Source organism: Archocentrus centrarchus, chromosome 5 (genome assembly GCF_007364275.1).
Source record: "Archocentrus centrarchus isolate MPI-CPG fArcCen1 chromosome 5, fArcCen1, whole genome shotgun sequence".
Lineage (NCBI taxonomy): Eukaryota > Metazoa > Chordata > Actinopteri > Cichliformes > Cichlidae > Archocentrus > Archocentrus centrarchus.
The window spans coordinates 5,083,477-5,101,455 of record NC_044350.1 but is presented as its reverse complement, the minus strand read 5'-3'; the positions used below and the strand labels follow the sequence as shown (position 1 = coordinate 5,101,455).

The following is a 17,979-nucleotide window of genomic DNA, read 5'->3' as shown; positions in this document are numbered from 1 at the left end:
AGAGTGTTGAAGCCAGGGCAGGCCCCGAGAGGGGATGTTTGTTTGTGTTTCAGGTGCAGCCGTTAAAGGTTTGGAAGAAAAGGGGTGGGGGGGGATAGATCAGCTTTGCTGTTTTGATGTAAGCTGAGCTGTAATCACACAGGCACTATGAAACCTTCAGAGTCTGAATGCAAGAGACGAGAAGTGAATGTTGCCAGGTTATCGGTGCCCACTGAGAGATCTGAACATAAAACACATTTCTTTTTGGAATCTGGCTATATGATCAGATTTTGTGCTACAACTAATGAAGAAAAAGAGATCCTCAAGGTAAATGTGGTGCAGAAAGCTCAGAGAAAGTATGCTGTTCTTATCCTCCTTCAAGTTGTGTTAATCTCAAACAATAGGAGGTTCGGGAACAAGCAGTGGTGGATTTTAACCAAGTACATTAAATCACAGCTTTGAGGTGCTTTTTGCACTTCTCCACTAGATTGCTTTAAGTTTGCATGCAAATCATCATCCTTGTTAAGACCTTCATGGTTCCAGGTTACTGCAAGTCATCCAGGTCCTGAAGCAACAAAGCAGCCCCAGACCATCACACCACCACCACTATATTTGCTAGTTGGTACGATGTTGTTTTTATAAAGTGCTGCGTTAGTTTTATGCTACATGTAAAAGGACTCAAACCATCCAAAAAGTTCAGCTTTTGTCTCAACAATCCACAGAATATTTTCCCAAAGGTCTTTGAGATCGTCGAGATGAGAGCAAGATTTTCACAGCACTGTAAAGTGGAGACTGACACCAGAATTGCTTAATGATCTTACCTATAATGACAGCCAAAAGAGCATGAAAAGAAGGGACCTCCGGTATGCCTTTACCCACATCTCATCAGGTGTAAACCATCAGCAATAAAAGCAGAACCCACAGATATTTTCACTGGCATTGCAAGAATAGTAGAGGTTACAGAGGGGCATAACAAACATATGAAATATGATACACTGTTACACCTTGAGCTCCCAAGAAAAAGTGTATAACCTGCAGTGTTATGGTTATGCATTTAGTTAGCAAAGATCCATTAGTAAAGTGTAATAATATATATAATAATACAGCTCCTTTGATTGTTTAAGTATGTTTTTTTTTTTTTATGTTTTATGTTTTTTTGCTATTTTTAAATATTTGAAATAGAAAATTTAATTTATGTAACAGAGCTTTTTTTCCACGGCTGCTTTTAGTTTGATTATATGATCTGAAATTTTCCTTCAGCTAACCCAAACAAAAATGTGAAACTTTGTAACTGTATTTCTCATTGTACATCCTGTATAATGACGTTTGAATCAGCAATTTGAGCAATGAGGCCATCTAGTGCCCCACAAAAATATCTGCACTCCCCGGTGAGTGGTTCAAGAGTGGATGGTATATTTGCTCTATCATACATGTCAATCATATACGTGCACATAGAGGAAAATAAGGAATTCACATCATCCCAAAAATCTACAGTTGTGTTTTTAAGCTTAAAATTGAAATGCCTACTTTTTTCCTTGAGAAGTTCAAAGCCTGGACTTTTGGCTCACAGGGATTACTTATACATATACTGACTCATTATATCACACTTAGCTTTGTTTAATTAGAACATCCACAAACTTAAAAGTATATATATATATATATATACATGACAGAAAATAAAGATCGCCATAACAGGTCCCGTATATGCAGATCATATTGCATTTTTATCTTAAAATAAGTGAAAAATTAGGCACGTTTGTGAGATTAGTTGAACCTGTTTTAAGCAGAAACTAGCCTGGTTCTAAAAACAGGAGAGTGGGATGTCCTCTTTGTCAAAGAAATAACTGGCGGAGGTTTTTAACACACAATCGAACTTTCAGTCGTTTCATTGGTTTCTTTTTTTCCCACTTGTTGAGATAGAACTGCAATATTAATCAGAGTGCACAATCTAGAAAACTGATTAATTAGATTACTATAACGAAATTAAAAAATATGATAGGTGTATTTAAAGCACAGCCTGATATGCTGTGCGGGGCTTTGGGTGGTCACATACCATAGCTGCTGTCATGTGTAAAGGATGCCACACAGCTGTGAAAAATGTCCTCCTGTGAGCCAGTTGCCACCGCCTGCCAGAAAGTGCTCTGGAATCTGGGCTCTCATATTTACGGAAACTTCTTGGGCAAAGGTCAGCACTGTCTGGGATCTGAGGGTCAAGCCAACAATTTCTCCCTCCCTTCAACAAAACAAGGTCCAGAGGAATACGGTTGAGCAGAAAGCGCACAAGCCGCTTATGGAGCCAGTAGCTTATTACGTCTGCTCCAATTATGTGAAATCAGCATAGAAAATGGATTTTTATCACCTTGTCCAGTCTCTGTGCTAAGATGCAGCAACTCAGTCATGAAAATGGATCACCAGACTTGTTCAAATGCAAAGTGAGCTAAATATTTTGTAAGCCTGTGCAGAGGCGGTGGCGGTTTAATCTAAATAAAAGCCCAGAGGGAGCATGAAAATCTTTTTCCTGACTTCAGCTGCAGTGGCATCGTTTAAAGGAATGCTCGCTGGACAGATTTTACTCACCACGCTCTGTTGGTTTGTTACGAGGTGATGTCATCAGGGTTGTCTCACCCCAGGCTGGACGCTTAGTAAAGCCTGCATGATAAACCTGAGGTGAGGGTTCTGCTGTTTGTTTGTTTTTTATGCCAAGTTCACAGAAGGCTTTAATGTGACATTGTAGTGGTCATACCACAAAACCAAGCAGCCTCATGCACACATTCACAAAAATAAAATCAGTGGCACAATGCTGTTCGTGTTCATCATGTTTCGCCGTATGTGTTTAAAGTTGTGTTTTGGAATTACCCTCTGCAGAACTCAACAACCATCATGGGGCAGCATTTTACTAGCGGGTGTGTTGAGATGGTCTAATTTCCTTAAGAGATTTTACTTCTTCCTAGGCCAACATGGAAAATATGAATCTGCTTTTAAATACTTGCCTGTTTAAATAAAGGTTACATTGACTCACTGCACTATCTTGTGGGACAACCTGTACTCTGAAGTACAGCATGGCCCTGATCAACTTCACTGCAGTTCAGTATCTCTTCAACACCATTCACGTTTTGGACATGAGCTTTAAATACAGGAATTTACAGTAAGTATCTTTAATAGCTCAAAATTTTATCTAGGACACAAAAATCAGCTGCAATCTTGTAGAGTTTTAATTCAGGAAATGAAGGATTCTTTTTCTAAATACTGATTTAAGCTAAAAAAAATAAAATAAAATAAAAAATGGACATTTCAGCCATCTGACTTTTCTGATTCTGTCCATTCACAGCTTTGAGGAAGTGCAAAAATAAAAACCAGTTTGCTTTAAGAAATGTGAGGTGACTGCATGTTTGAGGTTCACTGAAAAACGTGATCACTGCTAAGACCAGCTGGATTGTCATTTTCTTAATACATTTTTTTAACACTAAAAATACCAAAACACCTTCATTTCAGATTTCACAGCAGCCCATTATAACGTGACCCAATTAATCATAAACATTTACATTTATCCCACATTTACGAACCATTTCATTCTTGGCTGAGACATTTCTAACAACACTTTAACCTTTATAAACGATCACACATATTTAAATTCACATCCAAATAAGAAAGCAGAGGAAAAACTTCCAATTTAGCTTCTGTACATGGAGTAAAGGTGTATAGTGTCATGAAGTGGAAATGCTTTAGTAGAGTGCAAATTCCTTAAAATTGTCCTAAGCACTTGAGTAACTGTATTTAGTTATATCACCATGTAATAATGTAGGCAAAGTTTTGCTGCACAGCATTTTGAGTGTCATCTGCTGTCCATCTGTTTGCAGGCATTGCGGCACCTCCATGTGGTGGCTCAGGTGAAGTGCAGCATGCTATCCTCACACTCCCTTGGCACGGTCACCTTGTAGCTGTGGCATGACAGTTTGTAATTTTTGCCATTGTTGTTGTCCCAGTGCTCAGATTCTCTTACGTGGTAGCAGACTGCAAATTCCAAGATAGCTCCCGGCTGCAGAATGAACGGTGGGACGGGCAAACGAAACCTGAAGATGTCTGATTCTGGAGAGTCACACCCCTCATGGCATACACTCGATAACCAGGATGCTGCTATATTTGTGTGTGTTCTCCAGTTAGTGAAAGAGTAGTGTACTGTGACCTCTTTCTCATAGGCTAAATTAAGTACTTGTATGGTGCCTGTTATCCCCTGCTCTGAACACAGGATCTGCTTGAGGCAGACACTCTGTGCGTGCAGCCGTTTCAGGAAGTCCGGTTGAGCGCCCATATTTTCGGGAAAACAGGGTTTGAAGTAAGGCAGCGACAGCTCCAGTGATTTCCCAAAAGTCAGTTCAGAGCTCATCAGCAGCCTGAACATAACATGTTGGGGTACACTGGGATGCTCTTGAATGTTGAAAACCTTAACTTGCTCTAACTGAAGACCCAGTGAGTCCACAAAGCGTACCTGCACACTCCTAAGCTGCTTCTTGTGCTCTGCAGATGAAGGAAGAGACTGAGCTCTTCTCCTTATGATGGTCTTGGTTGGAGGATCACTGGAAAAGCTGCGCCTTGAATTGGGCTCCTTCACAGGGGGAGTTCTTGGACCTGGAGGGCGAATCTGGACAGGGGTTTTGGGAGCTTGAGGCTTGGGATCATAAATGTCCCGCAGACGGACAGTTCTGGTTGAAGATACATTGTTGGAGCCACCCATGAACCGAAGCTGCATCCCAGTCTTGTCAGTTTTGTCTGAAGCCTCATCCATTTTGGTCACAATAAAAACACCTTGAGAAACAAAGCAATCAGTGCGTAACTTAAACATTTAATTCACTCACTGTTCACTGCTAGCAATCACCAATTCTAGACAAAACTTCACTTTGATGAGATAATCTGTCAAATGTTTCAAATCTAAAATTTCTCCATGCTAAACTGGTTCAAGCAGGATCTAACCTTTACAGCGGTGTTTGTTGTTGAGTTGGTCTCTTGCATTTGACCTGGTTCACTATGTGGAACTTGCTATGAACCCAGCTGCAACCACGTGACAGACAAGAGGAGACCACCTCTGCCAGCAAATGCCAGCGAGATTCCACAAGAAGGCAGATTCAACATCTTTAGTGACCCCCCGTCCCCCCCAAAAAACACAAACAAAAACAAAACAAACACAAACGAAACTAGATAGATAGATAGATAGATAGATAGATAGATAGATAGATAGATAGATAGATCAAGCCAGCAAGAGCAGATAACCTCACAAAGAAAACAACACAACTTGCCTATGAATTCATCAGGGACTGATCTGGACAACTGGATCTGGAGGATAACCTCCAATCTGTGGCTCACACTCTTTGATCTCACCACTTGACATATAACATGAGACCCTAACTGGGGATGGGAGGTGTAGACTGAATATTTATAGCACACAGGGAAGGACTGTCTCTGCTCTCTGAAGATACCGTTCTTATTTCTGTATAGTTGCCGAGGGGTGACTCAAGATGTTTGTTCCTTTATATACAGTATTATATATCATTGCATATGTGAAGGAACATCAAGCTGCTGCTTGTTTTACCTCCTTTCCATGCCATGTCACCAAGTATATTTATAAATGATTATTAATATTATTGTTGTTATAAACTAACAAATATCACCTTAGAACCTTAGAAATGTACTGATGAAGAATTTTATATATATATATATATATATATATATATATATATATATATATATATATATATATATATATATATAAAGAGAGAGAGCCTACATGTTCCTGTTTATTAGCCAGATGGTTCTGCTGACACTCAGATGGAAGAAACACACCCTCAAAGAGAAGTCAGAAATCAGGAATTGCACAAGATGAAGAAAAGCGTGGGTGTAAAAAAAGCAAGTGAGCGGACCAGAGATGGAAAAGAGGGGGGAGCCTGCTAGAATTTCAGCTGGACATCGGAGTATTTCAGACGTATTTTTTTATTTTTTTTGTATATTTAGGAGCATGGCCAGTCAGTGGGATTGGTTGTTGGCTGTTAAATATTACCGGTTGGTTAGTACACTACATGAGCAGTGTTAGGCTGCCGCATTTACACCAAAAATAAGCAACTGAACCCTGTGGTATCAATAGTGATTTGCACACTATGCTACAGCTAACAGCATTTGTCACAGAGACACATCAGAATGCTGGAGGACACGTTGACCGATTGAAGGCCAAACAGTGTAGGGCTCTTCTGGTTGGCAGCAGTTTGGATGGTGTGAGCACAGACCCTTTGCAGCTTTGCAGAACAAACATCAGTCTCAGAAGGCTGTCCAGTTGTCCTGTCCTGAAAAGATGGAGGAGTCCAAGCTTCACAGTTCCTGCAGAGAGTCATCAAGGGTGATCTGCCTTCAGGTGCTGCCTTCATACCTGCTGGCAGGGCTGGGCATGGTGACGGCTGGCATGCTGCTAGACTGGGTGCAGGTCAGTGACATGCTGGCTGCTGCTGAATTAAACAACTTTGTGATGACAGTATGTACAGAGTATCTGTAGCATGAGGAAACTGCACTGTATCCAGTTTCCTCATGCTAAAAGGCTTTAGAGAGTATTGTTGTTAATGCTCTTCACTTCACTGCAGACACTGTACACCTATGAGCTAGCAGATGTGATCTACAGCAAAACGAGTCAGTTTTGGCAAGCTTTTGAGTTCATCATAAGAATTATTAATAAAAACAGTTGGGCTTATTGCTCTTGTGGATTTTCCAGCATTCTGTGGAAGGATGTGATCATGACAAGGTTCTTAAATATCATTACATGTCTTCAGAATTGTGTTTTAAAACTTTCTGTTTAATTTGGTGAACATTGCAGAAACTCAGTATGTGATCTGAACTACACTATGAGCAGTCCAAGCTTATCTAAGGTGAAGGGATTGAGCTGTGAGCTGGTGTTTGGAGGTCACCATGATCTTGTACTGTGGCAACAAGTAAATACGTTTTGTAAATAAAGTGCAATTACTCAATAACCATGGGACAACTATGAAACAAAGCTATAATACAAATAAAAAATTTAGCAGAAACATTGGGGGAATATGCAGCTGAAAATTTAGGCATTACATGAATAAAAACTGTTAAACAACCTCTTAAAATCCTCTTAAATCATATGTGTGTGGAATCCTAAAACTTATTATTAAATTATTATCAATGTTAAATAAAATCTGTGATGAAATGCCACAAATACAACAACCAGCTGATCAAAACAGAGTGTGGCAGAGCATAAATGAGTGATCCACACCTAGTAATAACTCATAAAAAATTACACATAACAAATGTTAGGAAAATCTATTTATGTTTTGTGTGTCTTATAGAAAAAACATCAGACAGTATTGAGGTTTCTCATCTGATGTCATGCACACATTACTTTAGAGTTGTCCACCATATTACCACTGAGGTAAGAAGAAGATCTGGTGGAGAGTGGGTGGCACCACTGGTCCTTATAAACTGTAACTGGATGGAAAACAGGTGTGAGCAGCTGAAGAGCGGGACCAAAACTCCACCCTGCTGGGGGGAACCTGCCTGTGGAAAGGCCCTAGCTAGAAAAGGATAATGGCAACACCCCATATCATGACACTCAGTGCTCCTTTCAATTTTGACCAGCTGCGGTTTATTTACAAGTTGGCTACATGCAAATTTGTTTTTCTTTTGCTATCCCCATGTCACTTTGTGTTATTTGAAATAAGACGGAACATCTATAGAAGTCACACAGGAAGACATGCACCTGAAGTCATGAGCCTGCCTAAATTAAATGTGTCACAGTCCCAATAATTCTTGTGTGCATGAATCTAATCACTGACAATGTAAAGATAATGCACAATAAGAGTGTTATTAAGGTTAACTAGGGGATAACTGGGCCAGAGAGACCTGTGTTCAGTATAAAAACGGTGGGTATCTCAACGCTCTGTAATGTCTTTTGCTTTTGCTATTTCCCAGTCTTAATCTAGTTTAACTGTCACAGATATTAGAGCTGAGTAGGTTTTTCTACATTAAACATTAAAACCACCAAAAGGCCAAGCTTTCTAGTGATTTAGATGAGACTTATACCTATAGTTACAAGTTTGTTTTTGTAGTTTTTGTGACCAAACTTAAACAAGCACCATAACCAAAAAGTGAGGAAATAAAAGTATAAATGGCAACTGAACACAAAAAGGATATTTGACTTGTGTCATGGCCGGGGAGGAAACAGGCGAGGAATGGCTGACACAAAGGACTCCAGAAGTCAGCGTAACTTAAAAGGGATTTATTTCAACGGGAAAAAACAATACAAAAACCGTTCAGAAGGGAGACGAAGGGGAACCACAGGGAGCACAGGAACACACGGGCACACAACATCAACGACGCGACAAGGAACACATGGAAACTGAGGGCTTAAATACACACTGGGTAATCAGGGCAAGAGGAAACAGCAGGGAACAACAGGTGAGGCAAATGAAACTAATTACACCGGGGAAGCAAAGCTGAACACAAAGCACAGGAAAACCAGACTGTCAAAATAAACAGGAAGTGACAAACCAAGGAACATACTGACTAAACAACAGGCACAGACTCAGGACAGAGACGCAGACATATCACAACACTAGGAAACACAAGACATCAACCTACTGGGAGGACACACTCAGGAAATAAACTAACACAAAACGCTGGGCCAACGGCCCAGGACATGACAGTACCCCCCCCTCAAAGGCCGGCTCCCGACGGCCAAAACAAGAAACAAAACCAGACCAGGGCGGGAGGCGGGGGACCAGGAAGGAGGGCCCGAAACAAAAACAGACAGGGAGCAAACAAAGTCAGGAACAAACCCAAAAACACAAGGAAGCACTGGAGCAAGGGTAGAGCACAAGGGCAAAAAACAATAAGCACAAGGAACCGAACAAAGAAAAGCAATGGCACAAGCTGAATACAGTCCAAAAACCAGAGCAAAAACACGGGGATGAGAAAACAAAAAAAACAACCGGATGAAACAAAAAGCGACGGCACAAGGCCGGAGAGCTCCAATGTCCAAAATAGGGGGTCGAAACAAGGAACAGTCCAGGAGCTATGACAAAACAAAAACAGCAGGGGAAAAAACAGTCCACAGTTCAGGGGAGTCAGTGGGAAATCCAAAACAAAAAAAACACACAGTTCAGGAGGCCGCAGAGGCCAAGGGGCCACAAAGCAAAGTCCCAACGAGGGAGGCCGACCGCGCTCCCAGCGGCGGCGGCGGCGAGGACGAGAAGGAATCACTGGAGGCCGACCGCGCTCCCAGCGGTGACGACGAGGGGGAGTCACTGGAGGCCGACCGCGCTCCCAGCGGCGGCGGCGACGACGAGGAGGAGTCACTGGAGGCCGACCGCGCTCCCAGCGGCGGCGGCGACGACGAGGAGGAGTCACTGGAGGCCGACCGCGCTCCCAGCGGCGGCGGCGACGACGAGGAGGAGTCACTGGAGGCCGACCGCGCTCCCAGCGGCGGCGGCGACGACGAGGAGGAGTCACTGGAGGCCGACCGCGCTCCCAGCGGCGGCGGCGACGACGAGGAGGAGTCACTGGAGGCCGACCGCGCTCCCAGCGGCGGCGGCGACGACGAGGAGGAGTCACTGGAGGCCGACCGCGCTCCCAGCGGCGGCGGCGACGACGAGGAGGAGTCACTGGAGGCCGACCGCGCTCCCAGCGGCGGCGGCGACGAGGAGGGGTCACTGGAGGCCGACCGCGGGGCATGCGGCGGCGGTGACGGGGAGCAGACACTGGAGGCCGACCGCGGGGCATGCGGCGGCGGAGAAGGGCGACCCCGGGCTCTGGTGGGGAACCCTCGGGTGACGTGGAGCGCTCGGACTGAGCAGAGACCCCCACCGGCTCGGACTGAGCGGGACCCCCTGGCTCGGAGCGCTCGGACTGAGCGGAGACCCCCATCGGCTCGGACTGAGCGGGACCCTCGTGCGCGGAGCGCTCGGACTGAGCGGGACCCTCTGGCGCGGAGCGCTCGGACTGAGCGGAGACCCCCATCGGCTCGGACTGAGCGGGACCCTCTGGCGCGGAGCGCTCGGACTGAGCGGAGACCCCCATCGGCTCGGACTGAGCGGGACCCTCTGGCGCGGAGCGCTCGGACTGAGCGGAGACCCCCATCGGCTCGGACTGAGCGGGACCCCCTGGCGCGGAGCGCTCGGACTGAGCGGGACCCCCTGGCGCGGAGCGCTCGGACTGAGCGGGACCCCCTGGCTCGGACTGAGCGGAGACCCCCATCGGCTCGGACTGAGCGGGACCCTCTGGCGCGGAGCGCTCGGACTGAGCGGGACCCCCTGGCTCGGACTGAGCGGAGACCCCCATCGGCTCGGACTGAGCTGAGCCCATGGGCTGAACGGGGCCTACATAGTGAGGCACCGGATGCGTAGGCTGGGACCGCGGAACAGGGCACACTGCTGCTTTATTGAGCAGCAGGGGCTGCTCGGGGAATAGCCGAGGTGCAGGGGACTGCGTGGAAGCAGGCCGGGAGACGACTGGCTGCGTGGAAGCAGGCCGGGAGACGACTGGCTGCGTGGAAGCAGGCCGGGAGACGACTGGCTGCGTGGAAGCAGGCCGGGAGACGACTGGCTGCGTGGAAGCAGGCCGGGAGACGACTGGCTGCGTGGAAGCAGGCCGGGAGACGACTGGCTGCGTGGAAGCAGGCCGGGAGACGACTGGCTGCGTGGAAGCAGGCCGGGAGACGACTGGCTGCGTGGAAGCAGGCCGGGAGACGACTGGCTGCGTGGAAGCAGGCCGGGAGCTAGGGAGTTCTGGCTGCGTGGAAGCAGGCCGGGAGCTAGGGAGATCTGGCTGCGTGGAAGCAGGCCGGGAGCTAGGGAGATCTGGCTGCGTGGAAGCAGGCCGGGAGCTAGGGAGATCTGGCTGCGTGGAAGCAGGCCGGGAGCTAGGGAGATCTGGCTGCGTGGAAGCAGGCCGGGAGCTAGGGAGATCTGGCTGCGTGGAAGCAGACCGAGAGCTAGGGAGATCTGGCTGCGTGGAAACAGACCGAGAGCTAGGGAGATCTGGCTGCGTGGAAACAGACCGAGAGCTAGGGAGATCTGGCTGCGTGGAAACAGACCGAGAGCTAGGGAGATCTGGCTGCGTGGAAACAGACCGAGAGCTAGGGAGATCTGGCTGCGTGGAAACAGCCCGAGAGCTAGGGAGATCTGGCTGCGTGGAAACAGACCGAGAGCGAGGGAGATCTGGCTGCGTGGAAACAGACCGAGAGCTAGGGAGATCTGGCTGCGTGGAAACAGACCGAGAGCTAGCTGACACTGGGGCCTGAGAGGGAGCTGACTGAGAGGGCACTGAAACAGCTGACACTGGGGACCGAGGAAGAGCGACTGGAGCTAGAGCTGACTGAAGGCGAGGGAGAGCGACTGGAGCTAGAGCTGACTGAAGGCGAGGGAGAGCGACTGGAGCTAGAGCTGACTGAAGGCGAGGGAGAGCGACTGGAGCTAGAGCTGACTGAAGGCGAGGGAGAGCGACTGGAGCTAGAGCTGACTGAAGGCGAGGGAGAGCGACTGGAGCTAGAGCTGACTGAAGGCGAGGGAGAGCGACTGGAGCTAGAGCTGACTGAAGGCGAGGGAGAGCGACTGAGGCTGACTGAGACCCTGCTGCTGCAGCTAACGCAAAAAACTGATGCGAAGGCTTGGACCTGGCTGCCCCCACCCGCGGAACAGGTACGGGTGCAGAGGTCAGCCCGTCCGTGGCTGCCCCCACCCGCGGAACAGGTACGGGTGCAGAGGTCAGCCCGTCCGTGGCTGCCCCCACCCGCGGAACAGGTACGGGTGCAGAGGTCAGCCCGTCCGTGGCTGCCCCCACCCGCGGAACAGGTACGGGTGCAGGGGAAGCTGGAGCTAAGGGAGCTGGAGCAGGGTGAGCAGAGGGAGCTGGAGCTAACTGAGGGGTCTGGGACTGCGACTGAGGGGGAGCTGGAGCTACAGCTGACTGGGAACACTGCCACTGAGGGGGAGCTGGAGCTACAGCTGACTGGGAACACTGCCACTGAGGGGGAGCTGGAGCTACAGCTGACTGGGAACACTGCCACTGAGGGGGAGCTGGAGCTACAGCTGACTGGGAACACTGCCACTGAGGGGGAGCTGGAGCTACAGCTGACTGGGAACACTGCCACTGAGGGGGAGCTGGAGCTACAGCTGACTGGGAACACTGCCACTGAGGGGGAGCTGGAGCTACAGCTGACTGGGAACACTGCGACTGAGGGGGAGCTGGAGCTACAGCTGACTGGGAACACTGGGAAGAAGCTAAGGGAACTGACAGGAGTGGCTGAGAGGCTGCAGCAGTGGTCTGTGGTGCTGGTTGTAGGTGAAGGGTGGTGATTACAAAGTCTTTCACTAACCCGTGCAAGGAGTCCAACAGCCAAGGGAAACTGGCAATCAGGTCTTGAAGCCTGGTGGTGATGACTTCCTGTTCCTCCTTACACGGGTCAGATAACAAGTCCAAGCATAATCGGTCCACTCTTCGAATCAGAATTTTCCTGCTCTCCTCTGAGAGGGAGGAAGCAGCAGAGTACATGACGGGCTGAAGTTGCTCTTTCTGCTGCTGAGAGCTAAACTTCCACCCCACGGAAGCGGGCTGTAGACTCGGCTGTGCAGACGGCTGGGATAGCCGCGGCGTTATACCACGCGGCGCCGGAAAAAACTCCTCCCGCAGCTGCCGGGAATCCCTCCCCCTCCCTTGCTGCTCCGTCTGTGAGAGGGAAGAGGGGCGAGCGAACGGAGAGGCAGGTGAGGGAGCGGCCGGCGCCAAAAACAGTCCGCCCACGCGGCAGACCTGCGGTTCAGGCGGGGGCGGTGAGCGGCGTCGCCGGGAACCGTTCAAAAAAGCTGGTCCCCCCAGCGCCAGGCGAGTGCCGTTGTAGCGGCCGGAGCCTGCAGGGTCTTTAGTATGGTCGCGTCGTTCTGTCATGGCCGGGGAGGAAACAGGCGAGGAATGGCTGACACAAAGGACTCCAGAAGTCAGCGTAACTTAAAAGGGATTTATTTCAACGGGAAAAAACAATACAAAAACCGTTCAGAAGGGAGACGAAGGGGAACCACAGGGAGCACAGGAACACACGGGCACACAACATCAACGACGCGACAAGGAACACATGGAAACTGAGGGCTTAAATACACACTGGGTAATCAGGGCAAGAGGAAACAGCAGGGAACAACAGGTGAGGCAAATGAAACTAATTACACCGGGGAAGCAAAGCTGAACACAAAGCACAGGAAAACCAGACTGTCAAAATAAACAGGAAGTGACAAACCAAGGAACATACTGACTAAACAACAGGCACAGACTCAGGACAGAGACGCAGACATATCACAACACTAGGAAACACAAGACATCAACCTACTGGGAGGACACACTCAGGAAATAAACTAACACAAAACGCTGGGCCAACGGCCCAGGACATGACAACTTGAATACAATGTATGCCCACCTATACACCCAAAGATTTACAGTTTACCTATAAATATTAAACAATATCCAGCCAGAAAGGCTGCAGGCTCTTATGTGATTTGTGTCATTTGCAGCACAAAAGCAAAGCAGTTGTTCCTTCACTTTAGTCTGCAAGACACTTCCTCCTTTGAGACAACACAAGTCCCCTGCAAAATGAAACAAGCCTGCAGAAAGGAGCAATTAGATAAACTCTGCAACAAATCTGCCGTGAATTTTCTATATTGAACCACCAATACCTGGAACCAAATTCCTTGTATGTGTAGCATACTTGGTAAAAATTTATATGATCCAGATTCTGAAATGTCTTTTCTCTTGTTGTTCCGTGACCTGTGAGTTTGGTAGTAGGTATAAAATGAGTGTGTGTTAAAATGCAGGCTAATCAGGCATAAAGATGTATAATATAAAAATATGAAGTATGACCACTAATCTGTATGATGGTATGTTTGTGCTTCAGTTTTGATCATAGAAGTTGTGGTATTTTTACGGTCTGTTACTACTAATTAGCATAAAAAGCAAAAACAACTAGAAAAAAGCCTTTGCTGGTGAAAATGCAATGTGAAAGCCAGCGGCGGTTCCTGATATGGGCGACATGGGCAGCCGCCCCGGGCGGCTTCTCATCTAGGGTGGCATGACCCCCCACCCTTCTCCGCCCTACTCCACTACTCCACTCATGGAGTAATGGGCGCCCTCTGCCTGCTGTGCGGTGCATGTAGCTTTCTGCCATGACCTGACAGACAGGTTGTAACAGAAGGAAAGGGGCAGGCGGGGGATTTTCTTGTCTCAGTTGCTGAGCCTAGAATGAATCTGTGCATCTGAAAGCTGAGAGCTGCCGAGAAATAATTAAAATAGCTGAAACATAATTTGCTGAATCAGCTGAAAAGCAAAACAGCTCAAAACAGGCCTATTCCAGGAAGCAGGTTTACCTAAAAACTCCCTCCCAAATGGCCCCATTCCTCACCCTATCTTTAAGAGAGAGGCCAGCCAACCTTCGAAGGAAGCTCATTTCTGCCGCTTGTATTCGCAATCTTATTCTTTCGGTCACTACCCAAAGCTCGTGACCATAGGTGAGGGTAGGAACGCAGATCGACTGGTAAATCGACAGCTTTGCTTTTACACTCAGCTCCCTCTTCACCACGACAGACCAGTGCACTGTCCGCATCACTGCAGACGCAGCCCTGATCTGTCTGTCGATCTCCCGCTCCCTTCTCCCATCACTCATGAACAAGACCCCGAGATACTTGAACTCCTCCACCTGGGGCAGGAACTCGTTACTGAGCTGGAGAGGGCACTCCGCCCTTTTCCGACTGAGGACCATAGCCTCAGACTTAGAGGTGCTGATTCTCATGCTGGCCGCTTCACACTCAGCTGCGAACCGTTCCACTGCGAGCTGGAGGCCACCACCCGATGAAGCCCACAGGACCGCATCATCCATCAAATTATGAACAGAATCGGTGACAAAGTGCAGCCCTGGCGGAGTCCAACACCCACAGGAAACGAGTCCGACTTACTACTGGCTATATGGACCAAGCTCTCACTGTGGTTGTACAGGGACTGAATGGCCCGCAACAACAGGCCAGACACCCCATACTCCTGCAGGACCTCCCACAGGATACCCCAAGGGACACAGATGAATGCCTTCTCCAAGTCCACAAAGCACATGTAGACTGTTTTGGCAAACTCCCACGCACACTAAAATATCCTCGAGAGGACAAAGAGCTGGTTCAGCGTTCCACGACCAAAACTAAAACCGCATTATTCCTCTTGGATCCGAGGTTCGACTAACGGGCGGACCCTCCTTTTCAGCACCCTGGCATAGACCTTACCGGGGAGGCTGAGGAGTGTGATCCCCCAAAAGTTGGAACACACCCTCCGGTCTCCCTTCTTAAAGATGGGGACCACCACCCCGGTCTGCCAATCCAGTGGCACAATCCCAGATCTCCACGTGATGTTGCAGAGGCATGTCAACCAAGACAACCCTACAACATCCAGAGCCTTCAGGATCTCAGGGCGAATCTCTTTCACCCCAGGGGCCCTCCCACCAAGGAGTTGTTGATGACACGCCCACGGTGATGGGCGTGTCATCCCCCTCATCCCCAGATTCTGCTTCCACTACAGAAGGCGTGTCAGTGGGATTCAGGAGGCCTTCAAAGTATTCCTTGAACCTTTCGAGAGTTGGAGTTGTAAATAACTTGATTATTAAAAATCCTCGACACAAATTTGTTGCTTCAATGTTTCATTTAACTCTGCAGCTCAGGTGTCTCTGTGTAAGCGGAGACACCATTAGCAGCATTAAAGTTCTCCATCGCTGCCACAGATTTCCATCATTTGGAATAAAACAACCCTTTAGCACGAGTGAATCATTGCTGACAAGTTTTTCCACACCTCCATTGCCCTCTGCTGTGTGTGTGTGTGTGTGTGTGTGTGTGTGTGTGTGTGTGTGTGTGTGTGTGTGTGTGTGTGTGTGTGTGTGTGTGCTGTGCTCGCTATGCAGACAATTTCAGCTGTTATTTTTAGTTTACTTCAGCCTTAGCCATCAGATTGCTGCTGTTAGCATTAGCGATCATTTGGTGCTGGAACAAAAACACAACAGCAGCAGCTGTTTTACGTGCAGTCTCAGTAAAGAGGCGGAGCCTTCACTGAGACGGTGAGCTCAGGTGGAGAACTCTATAGCTGCTCGATCCACTTCTGTTTGTTTCACACAGAGAAAATTCTGCAGTATGGAAGTTAAATGCAGATGAATTGTTAATATGAAAAATTATTTCTTATCCAATTACTTCATGAATTGATGGCGTAATCAACAGAATACTCAATTACTAAAATAATCAATAATTGCAGCCCTACTTGTATTCAGAAATCCATAATCAAACATTAGTTTTCAGTACCAGTGGAGCTGTGAAAGCCCTTCAAGAAAAAACTACAGTTCGCAGCAAGACAGACACTAAGGACAAAGACACATCATACATGTTTATAAATGAAGAAATGAATCATTGTACTCGACGGTGTGTTTTTGCCTCAAGTGGTGAAACATGTTTGTTGTTTCCATCTTTAGCAGGAACAGTTTTTGTGCATATTTTGCAGTACTTGTTTTGTTGGACACTTGGAGAGTCTGACACACAATTCTTGCTCTCAGACATGTCCGAGCTCCTCTTGTTGTTGCACGCACTAAGGAATGTAAACATATGGTGTTGCTATAGCAATAATATCTCGATATGACATTTTCATATCATGTAAAAATTGATGCTGGAATTATTGAGGACAATATTTTATGGCACAGCACTACCACTAATGCTAGAATGTGCTGTGACAAGACACTGTTAGTACTGTGTTCAAATTATAATAAAAAAGCAGTAATAACAAGGCAATCCTTGCAGTAGAACCTTGTTAATAAACGTCATACTGTGCTGCTCTCCTGTCTTCACTAAAGAGAACCATCTGACTACTGGTACCAGTGTTCGAACCGTTCAGTATTTTTTCCACCTCAAATGCACTCGGTGCTTGGCCAAAAAAATGGGTTCAACTCCAGAACCACAAGCTAGCTGTCTGGAACCAAGAATGTGTGATGCAAGCGGCAGAAGGGCGTGACTCTGCCATTTCAGTGTAAAGTTTTCTATTTCACTGCATGGTGTGTATTACACGAGAAAAGCGATGTGATTTTCACAACTGTGAATTAGGTTGGGCCCTAAGGCTGAACCTGCTGCTTTGTATCAGTTCATATCACAGATAAAAGGATACAAAGTGCATACTTGTTGTCTTGCTTGTACTCTACGTCTGTGTTTACCTTGTGCAGCTCCCAGATGCTGCAGTAATTTTGTTTGGACCGCAAACATAATTCTGTAGGTTTGCAGCACAGCAGCATATTCCACCATGTTTGTGCCCTTCGGCTTCCAGACGAGGATCTGCCCACACTCATACGTAAAGGATCAGCTCTGAAAGTGCAGTGGAAACACGGGCCTGTTCTTAAGCATTTCGCCGGTTCATTGGAACGAGCACTGGCACGAGCACCGGCACCTCTGCAGTGGAAACGTGTTATTGTTCATACCAGATACAAAGATGGGAAAGAACCACCTGTGGTAAATGTCAATGCACTGTGATACAAAGAATCAAGAAGCTTCAGGGTGGATGTAAAGACATGCATAGAAGCAGTATTACCATAAGTGCATACAAATTGTGGACTTGTGAATGAGATACATGTCTTTAACTTTCTTAATAAATGTCCCACATGGGTTTTTTAAAGTGAATCTAGCATCCAACCAGAGTCCTCAGTATTTAGAACAATCACCAGTTTCACTCTTATTATACTGAGCACTTTGATGTATCCATTGTTTCTGATTACAATTTGGACCAAAAGCAGCTCCTGTTTCCTTTTTGTTACATAGTATTTACTACTTAAACTTTGAGAAGCCGCCTGCAGTGACATTGAAGTGTCGACTTAAGCTGCCTGTGTATTTGGCAAGAGGCCATTTCAAGAATTATTTGAAAAGGAATATGAGGTTTGGGACCTAGAAAAGCCTTTTGGTGTAT

The 17,979-nt window shown here is 47.3% G+C and overlaps 2 protein-coding genes across 2 annotated transcripts in view; one reads left to right on the top strand and one right to left on the bottom strand.

Annotated features, from left to right (window-relative positions):
- Positions 1–3,782: 3,782 nt before the first annotated feature.
- ppp1r3db (protein phosphatase 1, regulatory subunit 3Db) lies at positions 3,783–4,975 on the bottom strand. Its single transcript, XM_030730281.1, has 2 exons — positions 4,948–4,975; positions 3,783–4,782 (listed from the first exon to the last, which is right to left on the bottom strand). The coding sequence occupies exon 2, from the start codon at positions 4,760–4,762 to the stop codon at positions 3,863–3,865; it is 900 nt and encodes a 299-aa protein (XP_030586141.1). The 5' UTR covers positions 4,763–4,782; positions 4,948–4,975; the 3' UTR covers positions 3,783–3,862.
- Positions 4,976–6,280: 1,305 nt separating this feature from the next.
- LOC115780268 (solute carrier family 41 member 1-like) overlaps positions 6,281–17,979 on the top strand; it is a 29,103-nt gene continuing 17,404 nt past the window's right edge. Inside the window, exon 1 of the mRNA XM_030729366.1 lies at positions 6,281–6,445. Coding sequence (XP_030585226.1) covers positions 6,317–6,445 — 129 coding nt within the window. The 5' untranslated portion in view covers positions 6,281–6,316. The remainder of the gene's footprint in view (positions 6,446–17,979) is intronic.